Here is a 17,349-nt window from a genome sequence, read left to right as displayed (position 1 = left end):
ATTTCACACAGATTTAACAAACAAGATATAAGGTGGTGAGCTTTGGAGGTGCTGGTAGGCAGATTTGGTTACCGCAGGACAGAGCTAGACCAGCAGTCCGCTCCTGATTCCAGTCTTTCTACTGGGCCAAGTTGATCAGCGTCTGGCTCATGTTGAACGCACAAACACGAGTGGCATCACTCTTCTCATCTAACGTCTCGGCCAGAAAACAAAGAGCCGCATTTCCTGAAAGGTCAAACTTGTGTTTTAAATTTAAGAGATATGATGTGTTGATTCTTTCCACCTGTACAAAAATCAAGCGTCCTGTGTTCGTGTCAAGTCAGGCCGGGAGAGGACGTCGGCCAAAATTAAAACGTGACACGACAAAATAGCGATATGATATTGACATCCCGTATTTCCTAAAGTGTGGTTTGATCGCGACAAACAGCTGGTCCTCTGCTTTTCAAACCAAGCTGGCATCATTTGTGATAAAAAAGAAAAAGATTTACACTGGACACTAGAATGTGCTGGGAGTCCTTGTGACTGGATCCGATGTGCTTTGTACGACGGCCACTGATCTCACTGCCTTGTGCTGAGCGGGTCTGACGAGGTTGTAGCATTGAGATGTTCGAACCCCCGAGGGGATCGCGTATCTGTACGATGCAGGGGGCGCACCCAGTCTATTTTAATCACCTGAACGCGCCAGCAGTGATTGCAGAAGAGCGTCCACTATCCTCACTGCTTTACTAACATGAACTAAAGAGAAGGTGATACTGTTAAAGTAGAACAATGCTGCAGCTTTAGACTCTTCAGTCTCCTCTCACTCTTGCTCCTTCTACAGCTTCGCTTCCTGTGCAAAAAAAAAACAAAAACAAAAAACAAACAAAAGGGAAAAAAAAAAAAATCAAAAGCTCTGTGCTCTTCAGCAGACGCTGAGCTGGGAGTTTGTTTTCGAGAATCTCCAGCTGGGCCTTTGTCTCTTGCCCTCGCCCGTTACCCTGTGCCCACTTTTAACTTCCACAACAGTTTAAAACACTATTAGAGGCTTTTGGGTTTGGTCGGCTTTAATGCCAAGTTTGGGTTCATGTGTCACACAAAGCACAGCACAATGCTATCATTTCACTGCACGGTCAATCCCAGAGGGCCTGGATCAGACGACACGCTCTCACTCTGCGAAAGTCTGCAAATCCTATGAATATTTCACCTGTTTTATCATGAAAGCCATTCTTCATTTAAACTGGCTGATAATACTTGACATCATTGTTCTGTTATGGCCTTGTTCCCCCAAAATGAACCCATGACGGCCAATGTTTCAATCAGGTATTAAGGTCCTTTCCAAAATAGTGCCAGAAACTTTCCTCCATTGTAAAATGCACTTCACATTATTCAGTTCAATTGCTTTAACTCCACATTTTTCTGTCTATATGATGAATCTGACGTCGTTCTTTAGGTTGCCGTGGTTGTTGTTGACGACGCTGAAGCGGTTGGGGAGGATCCTCATCTTCATGGTTCCGTCGGCGCCACAGGAGAAGATGTGATTGGCAGGTCCCACCTCAATCTGCATGACACCCGTGCCCAGGTTCCTGAAAAGCGACTGGCGGGCGTGTTCGTTTTGAAAGGCGTAGAGGAGACACTGCGTGGCCAGGCTCCAAACCTGGGGAGTCCAGGGAAGATTTGAAAAACAGCTCAACTATTTAGAAACAGTTTATGAAGTGAAGCTTTAGCCCAAACATTTTTAAACAGCACAGTATATAAAAGAATGAGTCTGTCGATAGTCTAAATGTGTTATTGTCAACAAATCCCAAGAAAAGACCAGAACTTCCTATGAACTGATCCTGCTAGTAAGTACTGTCAGTCTGATATAGCTCATTCCCTGATGATTACAACATGGACACTGTAGTTTATTTTAAGATGGTTCCACATAGACTGTCTTGCTAGTGCACCAGATCCATCACTGAATCGAGTCACCAACAAATACACATTACTACTGTTTGGGTAACTTTTGGGTAACATATTGCAGTGTATGGATGTTTTCAGCTATGCTTGCGGCAATGTTGGTCTGTTGGTCAGTCGTTCTACCACGCATGTCTCCTTCAGGATGAATTGTAATCATTTTGTTAATACTCTGACTTCTGTTGTCACCATCAGGTCAAAATTTCCAATTTGTCCAATACTTTTATGAACAAATACCAGAGTCCCTGGCAGGGCTACAGACTCTTAGCCTGGTTTAAAAAAAATGTATAAACAATGTATATATGATCTGTTTTTGAAGGTTTACATCTTCAGTAGAAACAAATCATCTGAGCTGAGTGACACAGAGAGTAGGGATGAAGTATTGCCAGACAGACTATTGCATTGCTGGTTTTTGTCTCTTCACATGATTTGTTGACAGTAAGAAAAATAAAGAATATCAGCACCCTTATCCTTTAAGTTCATTTGCCCCAGACTGGAAAACAGGAAATTGTTAACAAATGATGAGCGTCCACTGAGAACCGTGATTAGCTCTGAGCAACTTGCAATTGTTTGGTTCATATTCCCAGCCTGGGAGCTTTATTATTTGATAAGGTATTTCATAGACTGAAGTCTTTATATATTAGTGAATCTTCCATTACCATGGACTACCATAAAACTCTTTGAAAGCTTTTAAATTTGCAGCACACCCACGTTACATTTTTAATCAGCCAATATACAATTAATGACTTCAAATGAGTAACATCGCACATGGCTTTGGAGGTTTTTGCGAGCAATCACCCAGAATGAAAGTCATTTGAATTTCAAGCAGATGTGCACTGCACCATTCCTTCTACATCTGCGTGGTGCAGTGGCTTCCTCCTTTGAGTGACAGCTGTGTGATCTGTGCCAACATCTTCAAGTCAAAAAGATGAAAGATGTGCTGTGTCTTGAAATACTGTATAGTAGCTGAAGACAGTCACATCTACTGCCTGTTCAGTCTAAAACACTTTCCTTTGCCTTTTCCCATGTAGCCCCGCTTTCACCTCACACTTTAGCTTCCTTCAACTCACACGATTGTTCCGAGCAGGTGGTTGATCATAAGTGTGACACTGGTTTCGAATGACTTTGATGGGGCTCACTGTCTCCGTGGATAAATGCAACAGTCATCTGATGTTGATGCGCAGGGGATGCAGAGACATTCACACCTGCGTGCCAAATGCCCTGAAGGCCTGTTCTGTCAGGGACGAGTTCACTTTGTGCAGAGGAAATGATCAAAACTGTTTTCATAATCCAAGCTTAAGTTTTTAGAATCATTGTTCCCAGTGAAACTCACAGAACTTCTATGACTTAAAATTCTTATCCTTTCTGGGAGATTCTCTAAAAGAGAAAACTGTCTGGTTTCTATTTTCAACTGACCTTGAAAGCCATCAACAAATTCTAATAAATATATTTATATATTCAAAAAATTATGCCTCTCAAAATTTGATATTTATTCAATAGAAATGTGTTTAATTGCATTATTTAACTTAGGGACGAAAAATAACAAAAAGAGGTCAGTCAGAATACCTTGATGTTGCCCTCAGCTGATCCGCTGATAAAGCAGTCCTCAATTGGATCGACGGCCAGCGCTTTGACCGGCGAGTCATGGGCCTGGAAGCTCTGGCGCTGGTGCCTGTGGGGAAGCTCCAGAACGCTGATCCAGCCCTTCCTCCCACCTGTGATAAGCAGCTGCTGCCTGGGGGCCATCGCAAGCACGGTGGCACCCGACTCGTGGCAGCAGAAAGCTGTGGAGAGAGAGAAATGGGGAAGATGAGATGGAAAAATCAGAGGCAAAAGGGCAGGATTGAGTGATGCATTAAGAATGAAAAACAAATGTTGGGAAAACAACATGCAATATTTAGGGCTTCAACCAACGATTCTTTTCATTATTGATTAAACTGCGTGTTTAAGTTTCTTTTGTCTGTCCAACTGTCCAAAATCTAAATATATTCAGATTACTGTTATAGGAGACTAAGAAAAGTAGCACATATTTACTTATATTTCAGAGGCTGGAAACATAGACTTTTTGCATGTTTTATTTAATAAACTAACTTTAACAATTAAACGATTATCAAAATTGCTGCAGATTAATTTTCTGTCAACCGACTATGTGATTAATCAGCTGAATGTTTCAGCTCTAAAGATGTTGTAAATCAGCGGATTCCTCAAAGAGGCTGTCACAAAAAAAGAAATGTTTTCTTGTGCTGTGTCTCACCATGTACAAGGCTGTTAGCAGGAGTCACCAGAGTGTCCCACAAACACACGTTCCTGTGGAGTCAAAAATAACCAAATTACTATCCCTTCCAACCTCAACTCCATTTTAATCAAAGGACAACATTATTGCTGTTGGCCACAGTACAGTGAAGTTGAATGGAAAAGATTCAGCATTTAATTAGAAGTTCATGGCGCAGAATTCAAGTGGGGGGACAATTTCTGAAGACGACTGGAGATGAAATCCCCCTTACAAGTCTCTTGTACCTGTTGTCTGTTGAAAGACCCGCAGTAGCGATCAGGGAGGAGGAGCCCACAAAGACAAAGTCATGAGCTGTCTTGTTGTGGCACTGCAACGTCTGGCAGTGAGAAACAAAGAAGAAGGTTAGTAGTACTGACAGTAATAGATAAACAGGAGAAGAGTAAAAAAAAGCAAAACGAGAATTACAGGAAGAAAACAAGGACAGATAACAAGACAAGGTCAAAACCCAGGATATTGCTGGACCATGTATGAAGAATGTTTGAAATGTAGGACGTAGTTGAAAACTGTTGTGGAACCACTGTAAAACTACTTTCAATGGAGTGTAAGTAAAGCCTGCTCGAAAAGTCGCTAAATGTCGCTAGTTGATGCAATACATTATTAGCATATTCATGACTTAATTTCCTCATATTTGCATTCTGCCTAGTGTAAGCCGGTTTCAGTCCTTTATCTGTTTGCTTCTCTGATACTCTCTGTGCTCACATATACAGTAATTTAATACAGCCAAATTCCCACTAAAGCTATTCTCATTTACGTATATTTTTGTTTATGTTGTCAGACAACGTAACGAATATGAAATATTAACTGAACTAACATGTTAACCAGCAGTCCCTTCCAAGCCATTTCCAAGCTACTGCTCTGCATTGCTAAAATCCTGATTTTATAACTGCGACATCGTCCGACAAAATCCACCACCACATAAGTTAAAGAAAACGGCTATGCAGTAATTTCGGCTATATTTACCTGTAAAATGATCATTCAGAGAGAAAGTTAGAAACTCATTCACATCTAGTATATCAGCTGCCATGTTGTCAGTTGAATCAAATGCATAGAGAGGCGTGCCTGTGGAAAGAAAGCTCGACCTCGCGCTTGCGGAGCAAAACTGGCAACTCTCTTCTATGGAAAGTAGATAAGAATTGTCCAAAAAGTCACTAGATTTGTCACGAGGTGTTTTTGTGATGAAAAGTCTCTGAAAAGGGTGCGAAAGGTCGATACATCTAGTGAATAAGGCTCTGACCTGGTAACACTGCCCTGATGATGCAATAGAAACTGTTCACGCCAATTCATTTTGAAAGAGCAATGGCCAACGGGGAAACTCCCAACACTCAGCCGGCCCACCAATTGTGTAACTTCATCACTCAGTAAGTCATTCAGTGACAGACATTCGCGTATATATGGTGCAGGCCCCGCTGTTGTGGTTGAGCCAAAAATAAAAACAAACATGGAGGAAAAAGAAAAAGGTAGCAAATTAATCTGCTATTGAGTTTCTTACCAGGAATGGTTTGGGTGCATTCCCACTTGTGTTGGTCTGCCAGAGACTCAAACCTCCGTCAGCATCTACGATACCAAACTACACAAAACATTCAGAGAGCAGATATGAGACTTTCCTGAAATAAAGTTAGAATTATCCTTATTTTACATTAGATAGACAAAAACATATTGTCGGGTGCTCCCCTTGTATTTGCAGACAACTGGGAACCCTTACTCCCTTCAAGTTATTGACTGTGCTAAAATTACTTTCCAAAACACATCAACAGCCTCAGAAGTCCAAGCACCACTTATGTAACTAAAAAAAAAAAAAAAATGAAGATTTCTACATGTCCTGTCTTTCAAATTTTTTTTAAAACATATTTCATTCTGTGGCCAGAACAGGCAGATAAGATAGTGTTGGCACAGGGCAGGCACCCTGGCATCTGAGAAAATTATTAACTTTAGGAGAGTGCCTCAATCACTCAATCTGGAATCACTTGAATCACTCGAATCAGTCAGCTGTAGAACAATGTGTGCTGAAGCCAAACGCCGCACCGTGGTTCGTGCCTTTGTTTGCAAAGTTGTGAGAGGAAGTGTGAAAGTGTTGCTGGATCTGAGAGGTTTACATCACAATCCAGTCATGCTGCAAAGCTAAGAATAGTATGACATTTGTGTAGTGGTAGTTAACTTTTCAAAGTGGTCCATTTCCCAGTCCATATAGTATGAGTGTGTGTGGGGCTTTGTAACCTTGTTTCCTTGGTGGTTGAATCGTATCCTGGTGACTCTGGAGTTGCCTGGACTTCTGAAGCAGATGATCTGCTGGGAGTGACCCCACTCGAACATCCTCACACTACCATCCTGAGCTCCCGTCAGGTCTGTAAAACAGAAAAAAAAAAAAAATCGAAACAAAACAAAATGTGACAGTTTGGCATTTTCTCAGTGCATCTCGATGAGCGTTCTGGTGGAATAACTCCACCCAAACACCTCACAAGTGAATCCCCACTTTGCGGTTTGACTGGAAAATACAAGGTTGTAACAAGTAGGGCTCACTCTGCCTTTTCTAAATCAACGGCAACACTGGGAGCAGAAGAAATAAACTTTGCTACTTGTTAAATATCTAGATAAAAGAACCTTTTCGGGTGCTGTAGTCATCCACTAAAGGCTCTTTTTAACATGAGAAATATGGATAGCACCTTAAAGAGGCGAATACTCTAATTACTGACAGACTGAGTCATACTTACAGTAAGGCAGTGTGGGATGAGAGGTCATTCTTCTCACATTATTGATATTTCTCTTGATCATCTGGCGGAATAAAAGAGAAGAGAAGAAGAGTGGGAGAAGATTCTTAGCCAACATTAGCAGAAAACAATGCAGAACTTCATCATGGTAAACTGATTTTTTTTTTTTTTACAACAGGGATAAGTACACTGCTATATGATAGTACAGAGCTACAAAATAGTTCACAGTTCTAAAGCCCTTTAAGAGACATGGAATGCCTAATGTTGCTGGCTTTATCTGTCTCTTAAACTGATGGCTAATTGTCATTCAGACATAGGTGTTGGTTAAGGGTTTATTCAGGACCATTACACGAAGAGACGCAATGCTTGCGCAATATTTGGCACCTACCTGTAGTATTTGAAAGGGAGCAGTGAGTTGGAAAGAGTGTTTTTTGTTCTCTCACAGGCTGCATCCATGATAGATTTTAAAAGTTTAATTTGCTTTTTAAGCTTTGATTACAGAACATCATAAATTATTTTTCCATCGATTACATAATTTATTAAAATAATTTTGCTGCCTATTTTATAATGCCCGACTGTGTCCAAGCATAGAATGACAAGACATTAAGATGGGACTTTAGTTTCTCTTTATTCACGTTTTATGTAAAGTGTTTTTCCCTTTCACACCATTGTCATGGTAAATTGAAATTAGAGGGCGTGAGCTTGTGTCGAAGTCTGTTCCCTCTTCAAATTCCCATTTGAATACTGTTTCCTTTAGCGCTGCCCACCATGGTTGGGGTAAGAGCATAGGTTATGGTTAGGGTCAGATCTATTAAGGCTGCTGTTAATTTTTAGTTAAAAATGAAAAGTGACATAATGTTAACTTAACAAGGTACATGTCTAAAAGTGGCTAATCTGTACTTAAAATCGACTTCCAGGCCAGAAATATTCTGATCTTATTTACTGTGTACAGTACACATTAAATGCTGCATATAAGCTACAGCACAAATGGATGTATCATCACATAGGATAAATCGCCTTAATATACTGTAGCTCATTTAGTATTTTCTGTCATGTATTATGACTGGTGGCCCAGAGAGGCAGAGATTAAAAGCAATGTCTGCCAATGATTTTATTTATTATTGTCTCTAAATGTACTCTGCTCCAACCTTGACCAAACTGCCTGACCGGTTAGTAAAATAATTACGATGCAGTGGCTCTCACTGTCCAATCTGTACAAGCTGTAGGAGGCAAAAACATCTTAGTTCCTTTGTAAGTCAATGAGTGAGGCTAATGCTGGCAACTGTGATGCTTTTGGCATACCAAGCCTTGACAAAGATGAATTATCAATTTAAGTAATTTTAACTGCACTGATTATTTTGCTTCGAGTACAAAGACGGGCAAATCCAGAGCAACAGACAATGTCAACTGATTCCAGAAAAACAGTCAAGAGTATTCTAAACACATGCCAATCATCATAATCGTCACATAAGAAAAAGAAAAAGGAAAGCAGCACATATTTACAACTGGGAAGCTGGAACTAGGGAATGTTTGACATTTTTGGTGTAAAAAATTATGATTAATCGACTATCAGAATAATTGATTAATTTTCCGTTGACTGACTAATCAAAAAAAGTACCTACATGCCCCTTATTACCATTGCCGTACTGGCCCATGCCAATATATTTCGTATACTGTATCAACATATTGTTCCACATGCACCTACACCCAGACTCTACAAATGTAAATTTGTATTGTAATTCCTGTAATATGCTTTGGAAGATTGTTGGCTGGTATGAAAAGTGTAAACAATTTGCAGTTAAACGTTAAAAACATGCAAAACAACCGGCATCGTCCTTAAATCCCAGACAGAGATAAGGATAATAATACAATTCAGAAGGACAAGAGAGGTTGGGGCAAAGAAATGGCTTAGAAATTATCAAATATTGAAGAGGATATGACCACATGTTAAGCACATGTCAAAACATCGGTCATCTTCTCTCCAATATAAACCATGTCATTGCCGTGACCACCTAGTCTTTGGTGTGCATTCAGCAGACAACTCTTGCTGATTCGGATATTATCATCACATACAAATACAGGTTTAAAGCTCACCATGGCTGCGCCCCTGCCTGTCTGCAGGCCTCCCAGCCATGGCATGTTGATGGGTGTGCCAGGGCTACTGTGGGTGTATGGTGTGGTACCATGGAGGGCGGCGAAGTCATCACGTGCATGGACCACCAGAAAGTCATCGCCTCCAACACTACAGACATAATAATAATACAACATACATTTTCATGACATGACATGACATCATAATCTAGGTTGATTTGAGAGACAGATCCAGAGCTGTTTACTTTAGAAACATTGCAGGACGTACTTAATGAAGATTTCAAAAAGCAAGGTAAGATGAATCCTCCTTAGAAGTAAAAAAAATAATGTATTTCAGCCAGTATTACCTTGTTTGTAAGACAGTGGCTTTTTTTTTTTTTTTTAAATGAGCTTTTACTAAGCTATTCTGATAAGAATAAGAACAAATACTGACAGAAAGGGCCCTTGTTCTGAAATTCTATAATAATGTCTCAGATCATGCAGATCATGCTGCACGGCTATACATACAGACAAAAAATTCAGAGGCATGTATACCACCTACACAACCATAACTGAATCAATCACATTGCCCCATGCCCACACTCTGTTCAGCTCTATCGCTGTGAGGGTCAAAGATGAGTTGATGTTACTCTGGATGAACTCTCACAGCTTCATCAAGTACAGTGTGCACAGGCAAACACACAACATATACACAGATTTCTCTTTTACCTTTTGGCTTCTGCCTCATCATCATCGATCCATGTCAAGATCTGTGTGGCCAAGATGGAGGACACATCCAACTCCTGAATGTCATGGGTGGAGGCCATGACTAAACAATTACGATTTGCCTGGGAGACAGACAGAGACAGGAAATGGGGAAAGGGAGAGGTGGTTGACAGAGAGGATAGGGGTGGGGAAATATGGTGAGGCTTAATGTATGTCCCTTTGATCACTGTTGAGAAGAGGTCAGCACCACTGCTTCCCTTTAGATAAATAGCTGCATTCAAGCCAGAGTATCATAGTGTCAACCTTTTCTTATATTAAACAAAGAAAAAAACAGGCTCGACAACAACAAAGCAGCTAGCTGAAAGAGTTGTGCCACTGAATGAAAGAATTTAATATTTGTTCTGAATTTGAGTTGTGTGCTCTAATTTTGAATGTGTATTTCTCAAAGTAAAGTTATGACTTGAAATTCAGTTTCTTTAAATTTAGTTTGAATCCACCACAGTTTAAAACTTTGGTTTAATTTTATTTGGTTAGTGGCACATCAATTTTACCATATTCACAATAGAGCTGGGCTAAAACTACATAAAGCATTATTAATTGATTTTTTTTTGTCACGGGACACACAACACCAACATATTATCATCTATGAAGTTGAACTGGCAAATGTGTTTGCAAACAGTTGCCTATTTACACATCAAGCAGGCACGGAGTAACATTAACATTTATTTGTTTTTCTGGCCACCTGCTAGTCCAATACTCACTCTACTTTTAGCTCTGTTTTTGGTCTCAACCAAATCCCATGGGGAATATCTGGTGTGTGAGTGTGTTTCACAGTAAATGGTTGATGAATCAACTCCCACAGAAGGTTATATGACACTTGCAAAGTAGATTAAACTTCTTAACAGTTTAGTTTTGCAGCTCAGTTTTTTGTTTGCAGTTTTCCAGTAGCTACAAGTAAGATTTTAATATTGCTGCACCAAATAAAATAAACCTACGTCCGTATGTCTGTGTATTTAACTTTTCCCCAGTAACTAAGACAAAACTAATAACTTTAATACAGAGATTAACGCACAGGCTTCCATTGTACTAATTAATCATAACATTATTAAACAAATTGAATCATACACATTATACTGCAGGCGGACATTCTCACGTTTAAATAAAAAGATCAGCATTGGCCAAATGGGTGGATAAATCAAATAAGTCCTGTTCTATTCACATGGTATATCGCATTGTTCAGTGACATCTGTCACCTTGTCGTACCTTGTTGATCGCAAAGGCCGTGATGATGTCGGATTCCTTGTGGATGATGCGTGCCTTTCCTCCGGGGCAGCCCAGATCTGACTCAGCCTGCACAGAAGAAAAAACACACACACACACATATACATACACAAATAAATCACCACCATGGAAATTCAATCATTACCGCTGCATCATTGGTAAACATTTCCTGCATACAAATAACAGCTATGACTTCAGATATCTTTCCCTTCATGCTACAGACCCAATGACCAGACAATATCCATGAGAACGATTGATAAATAAAGTTTCAAATTCTTTGCCGTGGAAGATAACGGAGCTGATGTTATAAGAAGAACCAAGCCTCAGCCTGGGCTTACTCTTTGTTTTCTACAGTGTAATACATGCACTCTGTGTTAATGTGTGTGTTTGTCTTGCCTTTAGGAGTTAGGAGAGGACATGTAAGGTGCATCAGGCCACACTTAACAACAGCAGCCAACATAACTGGGTTAGTGCCATTAGATAGCATGAGCGCAACAACCCTTGAGCGATGAGCACAAGCACACTCTGTACCATATATGTCCTATGGGATGTAGCAGTAGTGTAGCTCTGCATATTGTATAGAGATGTTACATTTTGATGTCAAAGTAACTCAAAATGAGACAGGCATCCTTTTAGCATGAGTCCGAATTAAAGTCTTTACTGCATTTATTCAAGGGGAAAAGACCATGTCTTTTTCTCTCAGATGGAATAAAGTAAAACTTGACTTGCAGAATTCTAAATATGGTGATTTGCCATTTTCGCCGACCACATAATCCCTGTGGGACGCAGATTCACCGCGACAGTGTTGGGCCCATTAATCAGAAGCTATTCGGCTTCATAGCTTGTCCTCTGAGAGACTGGGTTAATTAACACTGAGCCAAATGGAGTAGCTATGACGTGGCAGCTTGCACAACGACAGCGAGAAGATAAGAAAACTTCTATGAAGCATCAGCATACAGTGTAATTTAAGATTTATGGTCACATACAGTCACATGAATATTTAGGCAGCTAGATTTAAGATTAATATCAAACACTGAGAGGAACATTCAGAGTTCATGGCCTTGAAAATATGTGTACTGTAACTAACAATTTTAATGTTTCTTAGATCATATCTGACAGGCAACATTTACTATTCTATTGTAGAAGGCAAATACAATCGCATGATGTGCATGTTCCCATGTCTAATCACCTGTAGTTTGTACCACCCATAATACAGTATGGTAATTTCACAACATCTGTTCAGAGTATGATACTGTTTACTCATTGGTCTTTTCAAATCAGAGGTATTTTTGTTTATGATGAAAACATCACAAATTTTTATAAATATGCAACAAAAACTCTCAGATAAAACAATGCCATTATGTAGTACAGGCTGGCTCTTGGAAACGTATTTTATGATACAGATGACTTTAACTGTATGAGTTAAAACTTATCTGGTGTGATATTGACGTCGCCTTTAGAGTGATACTCTGGTGCATCGATGACTGTAAAGTTTAAACTGTGCGGGCAACCACACAGTTTTGAAACAAGTGATTTCCCTTTTGTCAATTGAGACTAAAGTAATCTAGAAGGATTTCCTGCAGTCTGCATGTCAAAATCATGCACCCCTACATGTGAGATAAGAGGTTTGTTTTTTAATGCTATCATAACGAACAAATGGCATGGTTTTACTTGTAAGACATTTCCCCATCCCCTAGGGCTGAGCAGTTTTTATATTAGTGCCAATGCAATACCTTATTCTACAAAATATAAATATATATTTAAAAAAATAATAAATAAATAAATAAATAAGCAAGCCAAACATGTTTAATGTGGTGTCGACGCAAACAGCCACGCAAGAATTCTACCTAAACGGAATACAGTTTTAAAACACTATAAAACTTATTATATAATATGTATTAAAATCAGGCAATATCTGGTCATAGTAGTAGCTAACAAGACCAAAAATAAATAAAATAAGTAATATTAATTGAGATTTGATATCCATCCCATCCCACTCCAATACCATAAGTAATAATGTACCTGATTGTTTCCTGTCTCGTCCATCCCTGAACATTTCATATTGTCAGTCTGGTCCTCAAGCGACTTTAATGATTGGGGGAAGCAGCACGGGGCAGACATACACACACACGCATTCACACGCACAAAAGACACACGACATACAACAACAACCAGTGATGAACCATGCAAACACACACAGAAACTGAATTATTGTGATATTAATCAAACAGGGTGTAATTATTTGAACACAAAATTAAAAGCATCATCATGCAACTGGAGGCAGTAATAATACATTTGGTCGGCATGCGGAACAAAAAAAGGACAGATCTGCCAACAGAGATGTAAAAGCAATAATGTTTTGTGGATTTTAATTATAACAAAATAGTTAATGTGTTATTCAGTGATAATTAATACAATGTGCTAGCTGTGCAACATGGGGAAAGTTCATGCAGTGGGTTGGCATGGCATAAACATGGCGTACCTCGTTCGGGTCCCGTTTCTTGGTAAAGATGTTTCTAATAAAAGTCTCCTGCACTTCCTCCTGCTTGACAAGAAACTGCCACAAACGTTTCACTGGCAGCGCTGAATGGTGGTTAGTCCTGAAAAGAATAAAAAATCTCCTGCTTATTAACAGTAATTGTCATTAAAACAGTCTTATCAGTTCACTGACGCACAACCGAATGTGTTAAGAAATATTATTTCTGATTTGTGTTATTGGTGCTGATATGAAAACTCTACATATCTGATGCTTCAGGCAAGACACATCAAATGCACATGCACAATGCTGTTACTCCCAAGAACAGTAAATTCCTACAGTACATACTATACAGGCCATGTTGAAATCTACTGGGGCCAATCTGCAATCCAATGGTTTGGATTTGCTGTACACAGTATATCTGAGGGCCTGAAGCAATATTGTAAAGGATAACTAAAGCTGCTTTGTGAACACGCAAACAAACTTTTTTAAGGCGCTGAGTACTTACAAACATGTTCATCAACAAACAAACTAAGGCTGACAAAAAAAAGAAAGAAATTTCACACTTGTCATAAACATTTTTGTGCAATTGATCTCCAGCTCATTGTTGTACCTGAACGGGGTGTTGGACGGTTCAAACAGGGCCTTGTGTCTGAGCAGGGCTGGGCCAGGTGTGGTTGCTCCATCTTGGAGGTGTGTGGAGATGTATTTGGAAGGAGGCCCCCCAAAGATCTCCAGCCTTTTCTGCAGTACCTGCTCCCAGCGCTGCAGCGTCTTCAGCACAGCGTGACACAAAGGAGAGCCCACAGGCAGATCTACATTAAATAGAGGCAGGCACACACGAAGAAGAAGGCAATAAGATTAGCTTAGGCAGTAAGAAATGACCCAGCAGTTATCTACATCCTGGATGTCAGTACATCAGAGGGTGTGTGGTGTATTTTAGTGTTTACCTAACAGATCATATCCTGCCATTGGGTAAAAAGACTTGAGTTTGACCAACACCAGCTGAACCATTGCCAGACGCATTAAACACCAACTGGGAGGAGAAGAAGCCAATACAAATCATATTATGGTTTGAACATAAACACGCTAGATGGGGTAAAAGCTGCCTTCAAAAAAAACTAGAAACATAAAAGGCATGTTCACATCGAATGTGGAGCAAAATTTAGAGGCAGTGAAACTCAATACTAAATCTATGGACAAACAGTTGTAAATACAAGCTGGTTTACCTTTAGGCAAATTTAAATGAGGTGAAGATGAGTCACTGTTTGCAGTAATATACACTCAGTGTTGTGTCATTACCTGTACGAATTGTGGTTCGAATGCTCTCGTTGTGGAGAGGTAGGGTCAAACACATCTTCATATTCATCGTCATCGTCATCGTCATCTTCATCTTGACTGCCTTGGCTCTCCTCAGAGTCATACTCAATTCTGGCTTCTGATGGTGGCAACAGAGGCTAAAAGCACACAAGAACACATTAACAAAAATGAGGAGGACAGATACACATACCGCTTTAGCTTAACAAAAAAGAAACATACTTTATTTTTCTTTCATTTGCTGCCAGTCAGCTTTAGTACATGTTGATTATTATAGCATATTAACGCATCTAAATTTTTACAAATTACCAGTGTATTCCATAACATAAACTACAGGCCTGACCATAATATGATCAAAATATAAACCATGTATATAAAACGTTATCCCAATCAAAAGCCAAGTTACTCATGCTAAACTCAGAAAAGAGAGAAAAGGAGTCGATATGAAGGTGTCGTGTTTTTACTGACTTTTTTAAAATTTTTGTTTTTACCTTGGTGATAAAGTAATCCCAAATGCTGATCTCTGGAGGGACAAATCGTTCTTTAAAGATGGTGGTAGCTGCTTGTTCCACTACAGGGACATGCTTGGGACTGGATGAACCCTCCCGCTCTATTCCAGACTCCTCTCTGGATCCACTGCGTGATGACAGAAGCCTGAATCGTCTGGACTTCCTGTCTGAGCCACTCGGAGAGGCTGGGGTGTCAAGAGAAAGTATTTGTCAAAATACTGCATCTATGATTCCAGCTGTAATTCCATTACAAACACACACAGTTGATGATGGAAATCCACGTAGTGGATTCAACTATGACCTGCTGACGGGAACCCAATTAATTTAGCAGGACTGATTTGATTTAGCTACTGGGTCACCACCAAAAGAAAAACCCCACACAGAGAGACAGCCAGTCAGGCGGACTGCCAGCAAGAAAACCAGATAGTTCAAAACAATCACCTGCTGGGGGTGGTCTTGTTGGGCTGTTAGGTTTCTCTATCACAGGGATCCGGACGCCTCCTCCAAACACCGTCACCCAAAGCTTGCTGTTGAGAGGATGGGCCACGATGCGAAACAGCTCGTTGCTGGAGTGACTGGCCATACCGTGAACAAACAGACTGAGGAAGACAGCAGTCAGGATCTCACAGAGGAGCACAGCCAAGCCTGGCTGGCTCTCCTCACCGGCTGAACTCAACAGACGAATCAGAGCGGTAATACCTGGAGAGAGGGGTGAGTAAAGGAGAGCGGGAAGAAAAAGAAGAGAAAAAGACAGCAGCATCTGTAGAAAGCACTTTTAGTGTATGAACTACAAGAATCGTAATTTTTTTGGAGTCGACCAAAATACTGAGCTTGCCAAATCAATAACCAACACTGAAAAATTCACACAAAACAGAAGAAGACAAATCTATTTACATTTGAAAAACAGGAAAGCAAAATATTTACTTTAATGTAAGTAAGCTTATTGTGGAATAAATTCAAAAATTTGATTAGAGGATAAGTCTGATCATAGTCTATATTTCTCTTCGCGGCAACACATCCCATGAAAAGACCAAAACCAACAATGAACTGATCCTACTACTACTAAGTATTCTCTGAGTACCCCAACCCTGATTTAGCATATTCCTTGGTGTCATGGACCTCCATTGCCTTCTAAAAACTATTGAAAACATATCAGTGGGCCACACTATTGCACTGGGTGAAATGCTTCTTTATTATGATGAACGTGGGGAATGTATTTTATTTTGAATCAATCCAAAATATACCACCCTGCTGCCGTAAATACTCTCCAGAGAGTAGTTATCTGCAGTTGAGAACGCTCCCCAGCAAATAAAATATTAACTCATGTTTGAGTCCTGCATGCTAAAAACTATCCAGCTTTTTAAGGAAATTACTGAGCATTCATTAAAAATGAGACTCTATATTCAGAATACTACAGACAGGAAAAGAAAGTTGCACTAAGTTGTTGTTGCTTTTGGTCTTTCATTTGTTGACAATGAGAAAAATTTGTTTCATTTAATTCGAGAAGAAAAATGCATTTGTTTTGGTTTTTTTTACCTGGCCACTGTGCAGGAGAAGTGTTGGGCTGAACAGACTCATCCATGCTGACAGTTCTTACTGGCTGCTTCTTAGACAACAATACACTCTGGTACACAATCCCTGTGAAATGGTCCACATGGCTGTGGGAGATGAAACAGACAAAAGAAATGGATCCAATGGAGTCAGTACGAGGGTACAAAGCAAAACATATATATTAAACATGAAATGCTGTACTGAAAAGTGAAATGTAAAAAAATGGGTTAGGCAGTGTAAAAATAATTATATGTCTAAATGTTTTATTTTAAAAGTTTTAACTTTGTTCTGAATTCTGGGAAACAAAGGTTTCTAAGAAAGGCACCGCTGTCAAGCTCTGCTCTGTCAAGACATGAAATATTAATGGGCTGCATCTCAGGTTAGCTGCCTGTCTATGCTGTTTGGTAACGCTTCATGATGAAAAAAGGCGGCACAGTAAACACTAGTGCTTTTAGGCTTCATATGGATGTACTTGTTGGTTGTTTTCTT

The 17,349-nt window shown here is 39.8% G+C and overlaps 1 protein-coding gene across 3 annotated transcripts in view; it reads right to left on the bottom strand.

Annotated features, from left to right (window-relative positions):
• Positions 1-225: 225 nt before the first annotated feature.
• Positions 226-17,349, bottom strand: part of LOC120805842 (dmX-like protein 1) — a 53,100-nt gene continuing 35,976 nt past the window's right edge. For 2 of the 3 annotated variants that reach the window (XM_040156463.1, XM_040156464.1), the window contains exons 33-50: positions 16,846-16,967; positions 15,751-16,008; positions 15,292-15,494; positions 14,786-14,940; positions 14,434-14,519; positions 14,097-14,298; positions 13,490-13,607; positions 13,030-13,092; positions 10,990-11,076; positions 9,730-9,848; positions 9,025-9,172; positions 6,934-6,994; positions 6,440-6,567; positions 5,715-5,792; positions 4,450-4,541; positions 4,187-4,239; positions 3,499-3,716; positions 226-1,633 (exon numbers count right to left, since the gene is read on the bottom strand). In XM_040156463.1, coding sequence (XP_040012397.1) covers positions 1,400-1,633; positions 3,499-3,716; positions 4,187-4,239; positions 4,450-4,541; positions 5,715-5,792; positions 6,440-6,567; positions 6,934-6,994; positions 9,025-9,172; positions 9,730-9,848; positions 10,990-11,076; positions 13,030-13,092; positions 13,490-13,607; positions 14,097-14,298; positions 14,434-14,519; positions 14,786-14,940; positions 15,292-15,494; positions 15,751-16,008; positions 16,846-16,967 — 2,425 coding nt within the window. In that variant the 3' untranslated portion in view covers positions 226-1,399. The remainder of the gene's footprint in view (positions 1,634-3,498; positions 3,717-4,186; positions 4,240-4,449; positions 4,542-5,714; positions 5,793-6,439; positions 6,568-6,933; positions 6,995-9,024; positions 9,173-9,729; positions 9,849-10,989; positions 11,077-13,029; positions 13,093-13,489; positions 13,608-14,096; positions 14,299-14,433; positions 14,520-14,785; positions 14,941-15,291; positions 15,495-15,750; positions 16,009-16,845; positions 16,968-17,349) is intronic. The other variant, XM_040156465.1, reaches the window with a different exon arrangement.

Source organism: Xiphias gladius, chromosome 19 (assembly GCF_016859285.1).
Source record: "Xiphias gladius isolate SHS-SW01 ecotype Sanya breed wild chromosome 19, ASM1685928v1, whole genome shotgun sequence".
Classification (NCBI taxonomy): Eukaryota; Metazoa; Chordata; class Actinopteri; order Istiophoriformes; family Xiphiidae; genus Xiphias; species Xiphias gladius.
The sequence above is the reverse complement of the archived record's forward strand: the minus strand, read 5'-3'. Positions and strand labels throughout refer to the sequence as shown.